This window comes from Equus przewalskii, chromosome 12 (assembly GCF_037783145.1).
Source record: "Equus przewalskii isolate Varuska chromosome 12, EquPr2, whole genome shotgun sequence".
NCBI lineage: Eukaryota > Metazoa > Chordata > Mammalia > Perissodactyla > Equidae > Equus > Equus przewalskii.
The window spans coordinates 27,785,774-27,803,049 of NC_091842.1; the positions used below are offsets into that span (position 1 = coordinate 27,785,774).

The 17,276-nt window shown below is 48.5% G+C and overlaps 1 protein-coding gene across 2 annotated transcripts in view; it reads right to left on the bottom strand.

Moving 5' to 3' along the window:
- The window catches only part of VPS35L (VPS35 endosomal protein sorting factor like), a 112,146-nt gene extending 95,859 nt beyond the window's left edge, over positions 1 to 16,287 (bottom strand). The window contains exons 1-5 of one of the 2 annotated variants that reach the window (XM_070566569.1): positions 16,156 to 16,282; positions 8,976 to 9,075; positions 6,258 to 6,425; positions 3,947 to 4,069; positions 1,379 to 1,403 (exon numbers count right to left, since the gene is read on the bottom strand). In XM_070566569.1, coding sequence (XP_070422670.1) covers positions 1,379 to 1,403; positions 3,947 to 4,069; positions 6,258 to 6,425; positions 8,976 to 9,075; positions 16,156 to 16,172 — 433 coding nt within the window. In that variant the 5' untranslated portion in view covers positions 16,173 to 16,282. Of the gene's footprint in view, positions 1 to 1,378; positions 1,404 to 3,946; positions 4,070 to 6,257; positions 6,426 to 8,975; positions 9,076 to 16,155 lie in introns of both variants that reach the window. The other variant, XM_070566570.1, reaches the window with a different exon arrangement.
- Positions 16,288 to 17,276: the final 989 nt, after the last annotated feature.

Sequence of the window (17,276 nt, forward strand, 5' to 3'; positions counted from 1 at the left end):
ATGTTTGGGCCGTTTCCTCTTTGGGGCTCCTAAGAACAATGCTGCTGTGCACATTTCTGAGCATGTCTCCTGATTCACATATGCATGCATTTCTTGAGGGCAGTGCTTCTCAACTTTTAAAGGGATCACTGGAGGACGTGTTAACATGCAGATTCTGATTTTCAGTAGGTTGGGGGCAGGTCCTGAGATTCTGTATTTCTAATGAGCTCCCAGGTGATACCAATGCTGCCAGTCCTTGGACCACATGTTAAGAAACATGCATTTGGGCTGAGTCGGAAAAACACTTTTTGTAAAGAGACAAATAAAGCTATTTAGGTTTTGCAAGTCATAGAGTATCTGTCGCAACTACTCAACCCTGCCATTGCAGCACAAAAGCATTCCTAGACAATATGTAAACAAACTGCCATGGTTGTGTTCCAATAAAACTTTATTTACCAAATCAAACAGTGGGCCAGATTTGGCCTGCAGGACATAGTTTGCCAATTTCTGATCTTGGGTATATCCTACGGTTGGCCCACATTCACTTTTAATAGATAATTCCAAAATGCTTTACACACTGGTTGTGTCATTTTACACTACCACCAACAATGTATGAGAGTTCCTACTGGTCTACATTCTCACCAGCAAGTGCTATCATCAATCTTTTTGATTTTCTAAACTGGTGGATATGCAATACTATGATTTACTTTTTATGGTTTGCGGGTCAAAGTTAAGCCCATAACAAAAATCCTTCCACTCTCTTGATTTCTTTTGTGCTGTCTCAACCTGCAGAGAATGGGGGGAGAGTTGCAGCTGCCATACCAGCAACATGCACATAAACCAAGGCCATGCTCATGTGCGCCCCAGTGGTATGTGAGTCACTTCTGAATCATCCAGGAGCTTCAAAAAAGAAATTCTTGGACCCTATTCCTCAGCACAACCCATCTGACACACCTTGGTCCAGAGCTTCTCACCATGTGTCTCAGCAGAAGAAATGGAGAACTGCTGTGTTTGGGGACCGGTGGCCACTAAGACTGAGTGTGTGACTTCCCTCACTAGCATACCTGCATTTTCACAAAAGGAAAAGGCTTAAGGCAGAGGAAAGGATCTCTGAAAAGGAGAATGTCAACCATTGCCCAGCTGGTGAGGAGGCGCTGAGAGGGGGAAACCACAGCTTGTTCTGTAACTCTAAAATCTAGGAGCGAGCTCATGCTTTAGTCCTGCCAACAGATTTTTTCATTCATCATCTAATATGTATTTCAATTCTACTAAGTCTATATAGAATCTAGGAAATAATAGCTTCAACTGAATTAATCGTCAGGATTGCACACTACATTCTAAAATTATATTAAAGGTAATGGGAGAATTCCCCATCAAAACAGTAACGATGAAAACTCACCTTTTTCTGATCCCATAAACAGATTCTGTAGAGGCAAAAAAAAAATGGTTAACATTTTTTAAAACTTATTGGAATCTATGACAAAAAAACTTTATACTTAAATTATTATTCATGTAGCACTAAGATAATATGTTCCATCATCTTCCAACAAGCGATTTACTTATCCAAATGAAAAACAAATAGTTATTCAACGGAGGAAAAGACAGGTCCCTAAAGACTCCTGGAGATTCAGACTCTTCTCAATTCAGGACTCTCAAGGTGAGCCAACAAACTGGAAAATTTTGATGACAATGGAGTCACATGAGCCTTTACCTTACTCTCAATCAGGGTTTCACAGCCTCGGCCCTACTGACATGACAGGCTGGAAAATTCTGCTGTCGGGGGGCCATCCTGTGCGCTGCAGGAGGTTCAGCAGCATCCCTGGCCTCTACTCACTGGATGCCACAGCACCCTCACAGCTGTGACAACCAAAAATGTCTCCAGGCTCTGTCACATGTCCCCTGGGGAGTAAAATTACTCCTGGTTGAGAATCACTTCTCTAAATTGACTCGGTGCATTCAGAATAAGAATATTAAACAGTCCAGCAATTCTGCCTGCCATTCTCCTCCACAAGCACACGCCCCGGGAGGAGGAGGAGAGGAGAGGTGTCGGGCTGAGCCTTCCCAACTGCTGCCGAGTTCATCCCACCCTCCCGACTCACGCACGGCCCCGATTTCTGATGGGCACACTGTCCCACTTCCCAGCTTCCCTTGCATCTGTGTATGGCCCGTGACTACCTTCAACACAAATGTAACTGGACGTGTTGACGGGGACTCCGGGAAGTCTCCTTAAATGAGAAAAGGTGTCCCCTACTTTCCCCCTTCCTCCTTCTAACAACCTGGACATGAGGTGACCCTGAACACGGCAGGGCATCGAGAGAGAGAGCTGGGGGCCAGCCCAGCAGCGCAGCGGTTAAGTGCGCACATTCCACTTAGGTGGCCTGGGGTTCGCTGGTTCGGATCCCGGGTGCAGACATGGCACCACTTGGCGAAAGCCATGCTGTGGCAGGCATCCCACATATAAAGTAGAGGAAGATGGGCATGGATGTTAGTCAGGGCCAGCCTTCGTCAGCAAAAAGAGGAGGATTGGCAGCAGTTAGCTCAGGGCTAATCTTCCTCAAAAAAGAATATAAAAAAATAAATAAATAAAAGACAGACAGAGCCAGATCCCTGAAGATTCTGGAGCTGCCATAGCAGCCCTGGACCACCCAGCTCTTGTTTACGTCATCAGGGAGGGCTTGCGTTCTAAGCCAGTGAACCAGTCCTCAATACAAGGGGCACTAACCGGCTCTCCCTGGCTGGTCCCAGCTCTTCTGAGCCGCTCACTGAGCGACTGGCCACCTGGAGGCTAACTCTCTACTTGCTACATGCCCCCAGGCACAAGCCAACGACTTGGCCTAGCCGGCCCCTAGAGAAACAGTGAACTTCCAGCTCTGGCAGAAAGCCCGGCTGTGCCGGACTCTGAGTCACAGTAGGAAGTAAAGCTTCATGGGGTGGCACTCTCCCCACCTCACGACTCCAACCTCCAGCAGAGACGGGGCTCCACTGTTCCACTTCTTCCTCTGAACTGTGCCACACCCGATTCTTAACACATTTTTTTGAGCAACCAATCAGCACGTTTTCTCCCAACTAACACTGACATAACAGGTGAAACTTATAGAGCCCAGGAGTTGGGGCAACATAACCGTGATATTGTGATTTATGATAAGAAATATAAATTCAGTCTTCCTCGAGTTCCGGCCCAGAGCTCCTAAAACTCTTGGAACTTCCTTAAGGGATAAGAGTGATAAAGGCATCTTTTGTTAGGTTAACCAAGTGACTTTTGGAAAGTGCCTAAGGCTGGGGGCTGGCTGTGATTAGAGGTCTGGAACCTTCAGCCAGCCAACCAACCAACTGCAGGGAGAGGGGCTGGAGGCTGACTGATCACCAATGGCAGATGAGTTAATCACGCCTATGTAAGGAAGTCTCCACGAAAACCCAAAAGGATGGGGCTCAGAGAGCCTCCAGGTTGGGGAACCAGAACACATCCACGTGCTGCCGTGCTGGACCCCAAACTCCACGGGGACAGAGGCTCCTTTGTCTGGGACCTCACTCTGTGTATCTCTTCATCTGGCTGCTGAGTCATATCCTTTACGATCCTCTGTAATAAACCAGTAACCCAGTGAGTAAACTGGTTTCCTGAGTTCTGTGAGCCATTCTGGCAAATTAATCGAACCCACAGAGGGGTCGTTGGAACCTCTGATTTGTAGCCAGTCGGTGAGAAGCACAGGTGACAACCGGGACTTGTGACTGGCATCTGAGGTGGCGGGCAGCCTCCTAGGACGGAACGCTTACCCTGTGGAATCTGACGCCATCTCCAGGTAGACAGTGTCAGAATGGAGTTGAACTGCAGGACACCAGCTAGTGTGGGAGAATTGCTTGGTGTGGGGGAAAAACCCGCACATTGGAACTGGGTGCAGAATCATAAAAACAAAAAGAAATGGCTACTCAATCTGAAGTAGAGCCTGGGAGAAAAGTGCACCGTACTCACGATGGAGAGCTTTTCTGTGGTAGTGTACCGGGCAAGGATTTCTCCTCGCTTGCTGGCCCAAGGCTCAAAATCGGATCCTACGATGGAGTTATCCTCTCTCTCACGTTTCTTTCTGGAACTGTCCTGAGGAAAGGCAAGACAATCTCTTCAGCAGCACTATCGTTTTAATCTTGAGAAAAAGTGCAAGTAAACATGGGACTACAGTTGATAACATGGTACTGTTTAATGGAAAATTGCTGAGAGGAGAAATTAAATGTTCTCACCTCAAAAAAAAAAGAGGTAAATCTGTGAGGTGATGAATGTGTTAACTCAACGGGGGGAATCTTTTCATAATGTGTATGTATATCAAATCATCACGCTGTACACTTTAAATATCTTACAATTTCATTTGTCAATTATACCTCAATAAAGCTAAAAAAAAAAACTATAAGCAGAAGACAGTCCCTCATTGCAGAATAAAACAGATCTGTCAACGGTTTCCTATGATAAAAAATTCTTCAGTCTGATTCACCAAAAATGGCCAATAAATATATCAAAAGATGCTCAAACTCATTAAGAATCAAGGAAAGGGGGCCAGCCCAGTGGCGCAGCGGTTAAGTGCGCACGTTCTGCTTCAGCAGCCTGGGGTTTGCTGGTTCAGATCCTGGATGCGGACATGGCACCACCTGGCAAGCCACGCTGTGGCAGGCGCCCCACACATAAAGTAGAGGAAGATGGGCACGGATGTTAGCTCAGGGACAGTCTTCCTCAGCAAAAGAGAAGGATTGGCAGCAGATGTTCGCTCAGGGCTAATCTTCCTCAAAAAAAAAAAGAAAGAAATTAAAAAAATAAATAAATAAATAAATAAATAAAAGAAAGGCAAACTGAAAGAGATCATTTTCCAACAAGGAGAAAGGCAAAGAGTTAAACTGACTGATAATATCCATGTTGGCAAGGATGAAGGGAGACAGGCCCTCTGAAACACTGCTGGTGGGCATACATATAAATTGGCGAGGACTTTCTGGAGAACAATTTGGCAGCAGCCATCAAAACCTTAAATACACATTGCCTTAACTCAGTAATGAACTTCCAAGAAGTTACCCTGCAGAAATCCTGGCACGTATGCACCAAGATGCATGCATGTTCAAGGACCAGTGCACCACTGTCTATACCAGCAAACACCGGGAACAGTCTGTGTGTCCATCATTAGAGGAATGGTGAATTCAAGTAGATAACGCCTACTCTTCAGGATACAACGCAGCGGTTCAAAATAACGTTGTTCTATAAGTACTAATATGGAAAGTTCTCCAAGACATATAGTCAAGTTAAGAAAATATATATAAATATAGTTCAATTTATGTAAAAAAAAAAAAATATGTAGAGATGTATGCACTGCCAGCACAGAATGATGGTCGAGAGTGTGGATTCAGAAGTCAGACTGGCCGGGTTTGAATTCCAGCATAGATGTGACTAAGCATCTCTATTCCTCCGTGTGGGCCCCTTTAAATGAGATTATAATACCTCTCTCACGAGGTAGTAAGAGAACTAAACTCAGAAAGTACCTGCCACACAGTAAGCTCATACTACTACCGTTGTTAGTACTTATATATGAGTATGTACATAAATGCTAAGAAATTACTGTCATAAATACCTATGAAATCACAAAGAAAAAGTACAGAAGAACACACATTACTCTGTTAACACTGATGACCTCCAGGGTGGCTAATAGAATAAAGAGAATTGATCAATAGGACTTCATCTGTAATGTTTGACTCTCTTACATAAATAATTAGTGAATTACTTATGTAATTACACAAAAATAAATCCAAGGGCTGGGCTGGTGGCATAGCACTTAAGATCATGTGCTCTGCTTCAGTGGCCCAGGGTTCACGGGTTTGGATCCTGGGCAGAGACCTGCACATCACTCATCAGGACATGCTGTGGCAGCAACCCCCATACAAAAGAGAGGAAGACTGGCACAGATGTTAGCTCAGGGACAATCTTCTTCAGCAAAAAAAAAAAAGAAAGAAAGAAAGAAAAAGGAAAAAAAAATCCAAAAGAAAGAATTATAAAAAGAGTAAAGTTAAAACAAAGAATTTTAAAATGTTTTAAAAAAAAAAGGAAGAAGCTTCCAGGATCCACAGCAGCCTCTCACCGGCAGCGTCATTCTCTATAAGCAGTACCCTGTGGATGTGTGGATTATTCGAACTGTTACAACGAGAATGCGCCCATGCATTACTTGTGCAATTTGAAAACAAAAAGATGAGAAAGCCCCACCCCTACACCCGCAGGACCAACCAGCAGCTGGACGACTGCTGGCGGGGTGTGTTACCGTGGCAGCCGCCGTGGCTGCGGGGTCAGCAGTGGCTGCGAACATGGAGAGGGGGTCGGTCCCATCCAAGACACTGCTCAGCGGGTCCACCACGGAGCTGGAGGAAGAGGAGGACGTGGAAGACGTGCTTCCTTTCCGGCTCACTTTCTTTGTCTTTGACTCTGTGACCTGTGGGGAAAACTCGTGGACGTAAACGATAGTCTCCTCTGACTTTTCCCAATGACACGCTCAAAGGGGGTTTCCCTCATTCTGTTAGTTCAACCAACCTTTCCTTGCAGCAGGGACGCTTACTTTTTGTGACAAATTGACTTGACTTAGAACCCCAGCTGTCAGGGAAGGGAGGGTGGGAGGTTAGGGTCAGGAAGGAAGAGACGGGGCCATCACGATTTAGAAGGTGGTGAGCTAACTGCAGTCTTGTGGGGCCTTCTTGCTCCAAGTGTGGTCCCTGGACAAGCAGCATCCACATCACCCGGGAGCTTACAAAACATGTAGCATCTCGAGCCCCGCCCCAGACCGACTGCATCAGAATGCGCGTCTTGCAGCAGTGGTCCAGGCAGGGTCATGAACCTAAGATCCCAGGGCCACCGTACTCTGAAGACAGCCTCAGTGGCTCTGCACGGCCATCTCATCTCGCAAAGCAGTGAACGCCCAGCCACTTCCTTTCTGGAGAACTTCTCACCGTGCCTCATCCTGGTGTCGGTGCTGAGGGCGGGTGGGGTGTTGGGGTATGAAGCCATGTTTTTGTTCCACCGGCCCCGATCCCTTCCTGACTTCAGATGACGACCAGGGTGAAACCCTGAGCTAAGGGGATCCCACCAGAGTCTCCCTGCCGAAAATTCAGGATCCACATCCAGAGGGCTAGTGGGCTCCACTCCTTTTGAAATGAGGAAGCTACGAAAACCCAGGGCCTGAGGGACAGCGATGGACGCTTTGGGCACGCATCCGCGGGGAAGCAGAGAAAACCCTCTTCAGAGAAAAAGAGAGAGGAGGAGGGTGTAACAACAAAGAGAGAGTGTTGGCTAAAGGAGGATCTGAGGGGCCTTTGTCCCTGGTTCCTGGAAAGGAGACCAAGTCCTTGGAGTGGCTGGTATTCCTGAACCCCTCGATCACACCTGAGTTTACGCTAATGAGATGACGCAGCATGGGGACCGGTCACAAGAAAGACCAACCATGCGATTAGAGGCTTGGGGCTTTGCGCCAGCTGATATCAGCCTGACCTTCGGGGTGGGGAGGGAGGCTGGGGACCAAGTTCAATCACGTGGCCAAGGAATCACTCAATCACACCTACGTAATGAAACCCCAATAACAAGTCTGGACACCAAAGCTCAAGGGAGATTCCCAGCTGGTGAACACACGACACGCTGCAAGGTGATGCGCCCTGATTCCATGGGCAGAGGGCGTGGACGCTCTGCATTCGGGACCCCCCCCAGACCTCGCCCTGTGTGTCTCTTCATTTGGCTGGTCTTCATTCGCATTCTTTATAAGAAAACTGTAAACATAAGTATGGCGTTCTCCTGAGTTCTCTGAGTTGTTCTAGCAAATTATCAAACCCTAGAAGGTCTTGGGAAATCCTTGGATTTGTAGCCAGTCGGTCAGAAGTGCAGGTGGCCTGGGGACATTTGCAGCTGGTGTCTGAAGTGAGGGCAGTCTTACTGAAGACCCTTCCCTAAACCGGTGGGGTCTGACCCTAACTGTGGGCAACTGGGCAAAGCTCCTCCCACGGGGGCAGGTTTGTCGTCTTTTCTCTGCCTGGCATCCATTCCTTCCTTTCTGAGGCTCAACAGGCCAAATTTTCTTCGGGAAGGCAGCCCTCCCCGACTCTCAGCTCCTGCAGGCCTGGTGGGATGGACTCTGCTCCCAGTTTCCCAGGTGGGCACTGGCCCCATCCCAGTCAGCGTATTCTCTAGCCCGGTCACCAGGGCTGGTTCAGGGAAGGAAGGACACACAACCCAACCGGGTAAATGAAAATTGCTGAAGGGAATGTCCCTGCAGTTGTGTTGCTGAGCCAGCAGGCTGTGAGCTCGGAGCCGCTGCAGCTAGCCTGTTACCACGTCGGGAGCGAGTTCCTGGGAACGCAACCCACTCGTTGGTGGGTCAGCCACAGCCACACGAGCCCCTGGGGATCTGAGGGGCCCTGGGAGGCCGAAGCTCGGCCTTGTGACCTCCTGCTTTCCGTAATTGCCTCTGTGTGCTCTCAGGTCCTCTGCTATTGAGAAATTTTAGGTCCTCGGTATCCACTGGCATCTGTCCCTCAAGCTCGTTTCCACCCGTGCTGGCCACCGCATGGCTGCTATCACTTACTAATAAAGAGTGCTTACCCAGAAGAGAGGACCACCTCACCTCTCGCCTGCTTTTTGTCCTGTTTTGTTTCTTTAAATAATCTCACAGATAGACTAAGATGCTATTCAGGACAGCGCCCTGCGCTGGTAAGTAGAGGATTCTTAATATTCCAAACAGGCCAATGAATAAGCAAGATGTATTTTGTTCACACCTCCACATCAGGAACAAGGGCATCCCATACTCATGACAACCTCACTTATACGAGAAAGGGAGAATCAAAATGATGGAGGGTGAGGCCAACATCACAAAAATGGGGCAGGGAACAAACTGGTTGATTGAAACATGCAAAGAGACTAACACTGGCAAAATGGAAAGACCCAGGAATACCGCCTGCAATTTTCTGGAACATCAGTTAGAGAGGCCCCTGGCAAAACTTACAGTTATGGGCTTCAGTGGGTGATAGTCCCCAAACTCCAGCGGTACAGCCTCCAACCGGCATGATGCAAATTCAGCCTTGTAGTTCCTATGCCTGGAATGCCTGGTGAACAGCAAAACCCAGAAACCAGTCAGTTGATGGGGATAAGCAACACACTAAACACTGTTTGCTGAGACTTCCTCAGTGATGAGGTAGTTTATAGGGGAATGGTATTTCTACCAAGACAAGCAAGAAAGAATAAATAAATTTGTTTAACAATCTGTTGGAAGCTCCAAGGAGCTGCCAAGGCATACAGGACCTGCAAGGCCAGACAGCAGAACAGAGGGAAGCTCACGGAGGGGAACCGAGTGTTCCTCACCCAGCTCTCCCTCACAGCATCGACTCATCCTGGCACAGGACAAGAGGGCGAAGCTGGGCAGAGGGCAGCTGCCAGGAGGCAGAGCAGCCAAGAGCTCTAAGGAACCTCACAGGGCTGGAGAGAGAAGTTAGGGCCAGGGCTGTCGAGACAGCCGGGCTTGAAGGGAGAGCTTCTGAAGAAGGGAGGGCAGAGAAGTGAAAATCCTGGCCTGGCCTCCCCTCAAATTACTGGCCAATTAAGCTGTGTAGAGCAGGAGAAAAAGCCAGGCAGAAAGCAGAGGAAGAGCAGATGGTTTTCATCAGTCTTGTGGGGGTTAACAAATGAGATGGAAGATGAAAGGGGAGAGAGGATGCTTCCCACATTGAAGCACGGAGAGGAAAAGAGATGGGGAGCACAGAAGAGTGGAGAAGACAAAGGGACACGAAGAAAAGGTCTAACACACATACATCTGGAACCCAGAGGAGAGGAGAGAAAGGATGGATGGGAGCAGCATCTGAAGAGATGGCAGCTGAAATTCTTCTCAAACCAAAGAAAGACATCAAGCTACAGAGTCAAGAAACACTCGTGCCCCAAGCACAAAAACCAAACAGAAACAACCACACTTAGGGCCTCCAAGGTAAAACGGCTAAAAACTAAAGAGAGGGGGTGTCTTAGGAGAAAAGGAAAACATTATTTTCAAAGGACAACAGTAAGATTATTATCTCAGCACAGAGAGGAGAGCCAGAAGACAAAGGAATGACACCTTTAAAGTACGTGCTGAAAGAAGATAATAGCCAACCAAGAATTCCACACCTAGTGAAACGCTCCTTCAAACACAAGGGCAAAAGAAAGGAGTTCCCAGTCAAAGAAAAGTCAGCAGCAGCCGCAGCAGAACCACGTTTTAAATTAAAAAAAAAAAATGTTAAAGGAAAATAATTCCAGTTGAAAGCAAAAGATATGTATAGATATTTAGTTACATATATATGTAAATACATAATATATATACATAACATAACATATATACTACAGAGTAACAAAAGAAGGGTGTGGGTAAAACTAAATGAATATTGACTGCAGAAAATAGTTTATAGAGTTCAAAATACATGTAGAGTTAAAATCGTGACAACGAGAAGATAAAAGGCAAGAGAGGTGCTGTGGTCCGGAAGTTTGTGTGCCTCCAAAATCCACAGATTGAAATCGTAACCCCCAAAGGCAACAGTACATGGAGGCGGGGCCTCTGGGAGGTGCTAAATCACGAGGGTGGAGCCCTCTAAACGGGATTAGTGCCTGTATACAAGAGGCTCTGGAGAACCCCCTCATCACATTCACCACGTGAGGACACAGCGAGAAGGCCCAGGACATGACCCAGGAGGAGGGCCTTCTCCTGGCCGTGCTGGCACCACGACCCCAGACGTCCTGTCTCCAGGACTGTGAGAAATAAAGTCTTCTTGTTTATAAGTTGCCCAGTCTGCGGTACTTTGCTGTAGCAGCCCAAACAGACTGAGATAGGAAACTGGTACCAAGAGCAGGGTGCTGCTGCCGCAAACACCTGAAGGCGTGGAAGCGGATGCTGGCAGAAGCCAGAGTCCCGAGGCACAAGCTGCAGAGAGCCGCTGCTGCAATGAACTGTTCGGGGCTGCTCCAGCCAGGGCTCAGAGGAAGAGGGCAGCTGCAGAGAGCTTCGACCTTCTCCCATCGTACCTAAGCAGTTGTGAAGAGAACGTGGCATAAATGGGGCGGCAGAGCCATTCTCTTGAGGCCTCAGACGGAAACTGGAGGAAAAGTGATCCTTGTTTTAAATGGCTGAACTGTGTCTGTGTCCTAGTGTTTCGTGCAAGGTAAAACTTGCGAGCCATGAAACTACAATTTGGCTGAAGAAATTTCTAAGCAGTGTTGAAGGAGTGGCTTTGCTTTTCTTGAATGCTTATGGTAACACTGGAGAAGAGAGAAAGGATGTAAAGATGGAATGGCTAATCAAAAGGGAAAGAGAACTTGAATATTCGGAAAATTCTCAGCCTGTCCATATTGAAAGAAATAAGAAAATGTGTTCATTGGGACTAGCCCTCCCATCATTGGGGTGCCAGAGCCAGTGGGCCACTGCTGCCACCTCACACTGGGGGCTCACTCCCCGAATCCCGGCACCCCAATCCTCAGCCATCCCAGGTGTCATGAATAACATTTCGTCTTTAAGAAGAGACATGGGCAGGTCCCATTTGCAAAATATCATCTTCCAGAAAAACAGCTTTTCTGGGCACACAGAACAATTCCTCCCTCCCCACCCAGCTTTAGGGAAAACAGCAGCTCAAACAGCAGAAGAAGCCAGGCACTTTGTCCCTTGGCCTCGACATCCCCTGAATTCAGCCCTCCCCACCCACAACCCCATTCCGAGCGTCATGACTTCACTAATCTCTGCAGGCAACATAGCAGCCCGATCTAACTGTGCCACACAATTAGTCAGCTCTCCCCAATATCCCCCGCTAATCCAGAAACCCAATCCAGCACAAAAGAACTGAGCTCCCATGTCATCTCGCTTCCATCCCTTTCTAAATACACTTGGCTTTGAGTGCTGGAGAGGAGAAAGGCTACTTACCCATAGGGACCAGCCTCTCCTTCTACTTCCTTTGTAAAGGAAAATCCTGCCACAACATATGTCTACTCCCTCCGGGTTACATTTTACAAAATATACACTGTCTTTCCCTCCCAAAATATTGCAATTGAAGTCATTTATGAAATATTCTTCCAAACTCTTTTTAATATGCTATCGGCCAATTCTTGATTTACAAGACAAAACGCCCAAGAATAAATAAATTGGAATCATCGTCAGCAACAGCCATAATGGAGTTTTAAAAATCAAATTACCCTTTTCCTCCTTTCAGATCACTCTTAATCAGTTGCCAAGAAAAATAGAATTTTGCAAAGTTAATTTCACAGAATGGGCAGAAATGTAATCTGACCTGAAATTCAGTTGCAAATGTGTTTTTCATCCCCAAAATAATTATTAAATCAATCAACAGCTGAGAAAGGCACTGTTATCAAAACAGCAATATGGCTTGATACACAATTAAATAATAGTTCTCATTTGTTCTGTGCTTATATACCAGGATCCAGGCCAACCCCTTTACCCCCATTTCCTCATTCAATCAATCCCATGAGGTAGGTACGAGGATTATGCCCATTTCTCAGATGGAGAAGCTGAGGCTGTTACTGTGGTGCTAACTTAGGAGAGGCGAGCAAGTGGTAGAGACAGGTGTAGACAGAGGCAGCCTGTCTCTGAGCTTCAGCAGTTCTATAGATCATCTGGAGGTCAACTGGAGAACGTGAGAAATTAAGCAATTGTCTTTTTTTTTTGTTTTTTTTTTTTGGAGGAAGATTAGCCCTCAGCTAACTACTGCCAGTCCTCCTCTTTTTGCTGAGGAAGCCTGGCTCTGAGCTAACATCCGTGCCCATCTTCCTCTAGTTTATACGTGGGACGCCTACCACAGCATGGCTGCCAAGCGGTGCCATGTCCGCACCCGGGATCCGAACCAGCGAACCCCGGGCCGCCGAGAAGCGGAACGTGCGAACTTAACCGCTGCGCCACCGGGCCGGCCCCAATTGTCTTTTTTTTTTTAAAGGACCAAGTTTTGAAATGATTTTTTAAAAAACGTTTGGGGGGAGGGAATTCTTTGAGGAAAAAATACTGCTTCCGGAAAAACCTTAAAAAAAAAAAAGGAAACATTTACCCTTCCTGAAAATCCATGTCAAATTGCTATATTTTGATTTTTCTATCACTTCTTCCACGATTTTCTCAAATTTGCTCTCTGCTCCCTAGCGTTCCCTGCAGTTTGGGATGTTAAAGCATCTTCTGCAATGTCTACGTCTTTGCGAAGGACAACAGTGACCTCCAGTGGGCATTTTCTCAAAAATCCTGTTTTTCCTGCTAACAGCTGATACAGCTGGTAAAAATCCCCCATAATCCCAGCTCCCAGCCATGCAAAAGGCTCGTCTGCCTCTGCAGCAGTGGCCACAGAAAAAAAGGCCAACGTTTCACACCCCCATTCCTGGCTACCCGAAGCGTGGTCCAGAGGTCACCAGCAAGGGCATCACCTTGGGAGGGTTGAAATACCCCAGACCTACAGAATCAGCATCTGCACTTCAACAAAATCCCCAGGTGATTTAGGCACGTTAAAGGGTGACAACCCCCTAGTTTTAAATTATTTGCATCTGATAATATGGATACACATAAATTCCATTACCAGTTTTCAAATTAATTTCCTTATACTGGAAATGCCAAAATCTACTAAATGCTTCTTGTCAGCTTTTTTAATTCTCAAGTGATTTTTTAATTACTAATGACATAATCCAGCCACACAGTTTTTTCTCCCACAATCACAATATATCCTCCTCCCCAAAAAAGTGCTAAAACAATGTAGAAATTGTGACTCCAAAGAGTAGGTTTTTTTTTTTTTTAAGATTTTACTTTTTTTCTTTTTGTCCCCAAAGCCCCCCGGTACATAGTTGTGTATTTTTAGTTGTGGGTCCTTCTAGTTGTGGCACGTGGGACGCTGCCTCAGCATGGCTTGGTGAGCAGTGCCATGTCCACACCCAGGATTCGAACTGGTGAAACCCTGGACCGCCAAAGCATAGTGCACGTGAGCTTAACCACTAGGCCACGGGGCCGGCCCCCAAAGAGTAGTATTTTAAAAGGTGCTATTACCACAGGGCTGGACAGGAAATGTGATCCATGATGTACCAGACATCTCGCATGTTAGGCCAGGCCGAAATATATCAGACATGACAAAAAAGTGTGACAAGAGGGAGCCTGGAGGGACGCATGACAATGCAGCGGGACCTGGGGAGCCCCGCAACCCACAAACCTCAGCCCGGGAGCCAGACTGGAGGAGGTCCAGCTGACAGTCAGAATTAAAATCACTGGCTCTGGGGGGGCTGGGCCCACAGCCTAGTGGTTAAGTTTGGTGTGCTCCACTTCAGCAGCCTGGGTTCCTGGCTTCAGATCCAGGGCACGGACCTATACTATTCGTCAGCCATGCTGTGGTGGTGACCCACATACAAAATAGAGGAAGACTGACACAGATGTTAGCTCAGGGCCAATCTTTCTCAGCAAAAATAAAAAAATAAAATAAATAATTAATATATATATATATATATATATATATTGCAAGCTCTAGGCTCCAACTCAGCTCTCCTTACTGGCTGTAAGACTTTAAATGGCTTCATCTCTCTGCCTCCATTTCCTCATCTGAAAAATGGGGTTGTTATGAGGGTTAAATGAGATGTTGTAAATTAAGCTCCTAGCACATTGATAAATGTCCAACTTAATGACCGAAACACTTTTCTCCTATGTGGGCCTCCTCAGTTTCCTCATTGATTCATAAATATTACTGAGCACCTACTCTCTGCCAAGCTTCAGGCCAGGCACTGGGGATACAATGATGGTTAAAACTCAGCCCTTTAATTTGAGGAACACGCGTAGCGGGGAGACAAAGATGAGCACGCAGTACCACCCAGAGAAACGTCTAGAGGAGAGCCAGATTAGAAACTTCGGAGACCCTAGATGCTAAAAGGCTTATGGCACTTCTCTGTTTGTTATTTAAAGTAAAAATACCAAAAACAAAAATGGACTGGGGCGCAGAGACTAAAGGGAGCATCTTCCTGGATTTTCTGAGGACCAAATTCCAGGTAAGTTCATTGAAGCCAGATGCTGCTCACGTTTTCGTGTTTAAGCCTTAATGACTCCTTAAAAGGTGCTCCGCGTGACAAAGTCAAAGCAAACAGCGTAGACGCGCCGGGTGGTACCCAACCCTGATTTAGCGCGTCATCGCTTTTGAAGATGACGCTTAAAGAGTCAGGCAGGTGAAGGGAATGGGGAAGACAGCTGCTGATAAACCAGGAGTTTGGATCTGATTATTTCTAAGGTCTAGGGCTGTATATTCTCTCCTTTGCTCGCTCGCTCATTCATTCATTGTAAACCACTTCACATCATTTGGAAAGATCAGAATATTATCCGTGTTTCTGAGACGCAGCGGCGAGCTCACGTCCCCAGACAGTTCCACTCTCACCATCACAACTTGCTCGAGTTCCTCACCCTCGTGGCTCCCGCTGGAGCCTGAAGCTCCGATCACTCCCAGCCACTCCAGCCACGAGAGCCCCGCCAGGCCTGTCAGCCTTGGCATCCGCCACTCCCTCGTGCTTGGTGAGCTCCTATTCATCCTCCAAAACCCAATTTAAGGCTGTTCCTATCTGAAGTCTTCCCCGAGGCCCCAGGAAGGTCGTGCCTCATCCCAGTGCCGTCTTTGGACATCCTTCTATTGCGTGTGTGTGCTTCACAAACTGTCAGCTCCGAGGAGCAGGTCTGAGGACTCTGCATGACCGGTGCCCAGCGCAGAGCCCTGCACAGAGCAGGACGGAGGGCGGCCATTGCACAGATGAGAAAAGCAAGTCTGCTCTAGATAAACTGAGTCGCTCGGGGACAGTCAGGTCCCCCGAGTCACCCAGACTCGGAGCGGAGACCACCTTCTCTGCACGCAGCGCCCGCCGAGCCCGCGCCACTGCGGCCGGGGGACTGGAGGCCTCGGTAGGGAAGGAACGGACGCAGAGGGCGCGGGAGGCGCGGGGACAGGGTGGCCCGGAGAGAACCGGGCTCCCACCGGGCGGCTTCGGGGAGCGCCTGTGACCCGGAGTGGCAGCCGGGGACTCGGCGGTCAGGACGCCCGGAGTCGGGAGGAGACGCCACCACCAGCCAACAGAGGGCAGTTCACAGTCACACAGTCACCCTCGCAGAGACAGAGACCCAGGGACGGTAAGGCGAGCCCCTCCCCACAGCCCACCCGCCGCTGCTTCCTTACCAGGGAAAGACGGCCATCTTGCCGGTCACATGACCGCGCCTTCTGGGGCCGCCGGTCCTGATCTCCCTTCCAGGCCCCGCCCTGCCCCGGCCGCCATGATTGTGAGGGGCAGTCGCCCTCCCGCAGAGCCCACGCCGCGCCGCCCGCCGGCGCCATGATTGAGAGGGGCAGGCGCCAGTCCGCAGAGCCCAGGCTGCGCCGTCCGTCGGTGCCATGATTGTGAGGGGCAAGCTCCCACCCGCAGAGCCCAGGCTGCGCCGTCCTCGGCGCCATGACTGAGAGGGGCAGGCGCCCTCCCGCAGAGCCCAGGCCGCGCCGTCCGCCGGCGCCATGATTGTGAGGGGCAGACGTCGGTCCTGGAGACTGGCCGCCCCGCTTCTGTGCGCTGTGATCGTGAAGGGGGCTTCGCCGCCTAGCCCATCCGCGCCCTCGGAGGGCGGAGAAGAATCGAGACATGGGCGGAGCGAGAAGGCCAGCGGCGGCTGCGGGTGGGAGGAGTGTCTCTGGGGCTCGGCCTGCGGCGGTTTCGCGCCGAATTCGCAGTTTGACTTGGGGAAGCCCCGCCCCGCCCGCCGCTTTCCCCTCTGTGCATCCCGACGTTAGGCGCTTCCGGCGCCCCCTCTGCTGCCTGCCCCGCGGGTCTCTAGACGCCCGCAGTGGCCCTTAATAGAGAACGCATTCCAACTCCGTTTGCTTATTTTTTAAATAACTATTACTTTTAATTTGGCGGGGGGTGGGGGGGGACACGTGTGGTTGTTCATGGGACAGTGACACCTGTTAGAAAAGATCTTCTCCAGAAGGGGTCCTTGTGTTCAGCTCAGTCTGAGTAATAAGGAGTTCCCAGTCGTGTCCACTATTCCCAACGTGAGATGAACACGAGACGAAGGGCGGCCACAGGGAGGTGAGCGGCTCTTCCCACGCTGCCCAGCAGATTATCACATGCAGTGTCTCCTCAGTAAGAGGTGAAAATGAGCTTTTTACTATACTCACATTAGATGATTAGGCAGTAACGAGAGATGGATTTTTAAAGCTGTGCAAACTAGCAGCTTTGAGCTTCAACCTTAGCATTCTCTCCCATACGCTTCTAGCTCTTAAGAACCTAAGACATTTCCAGCTCTAGT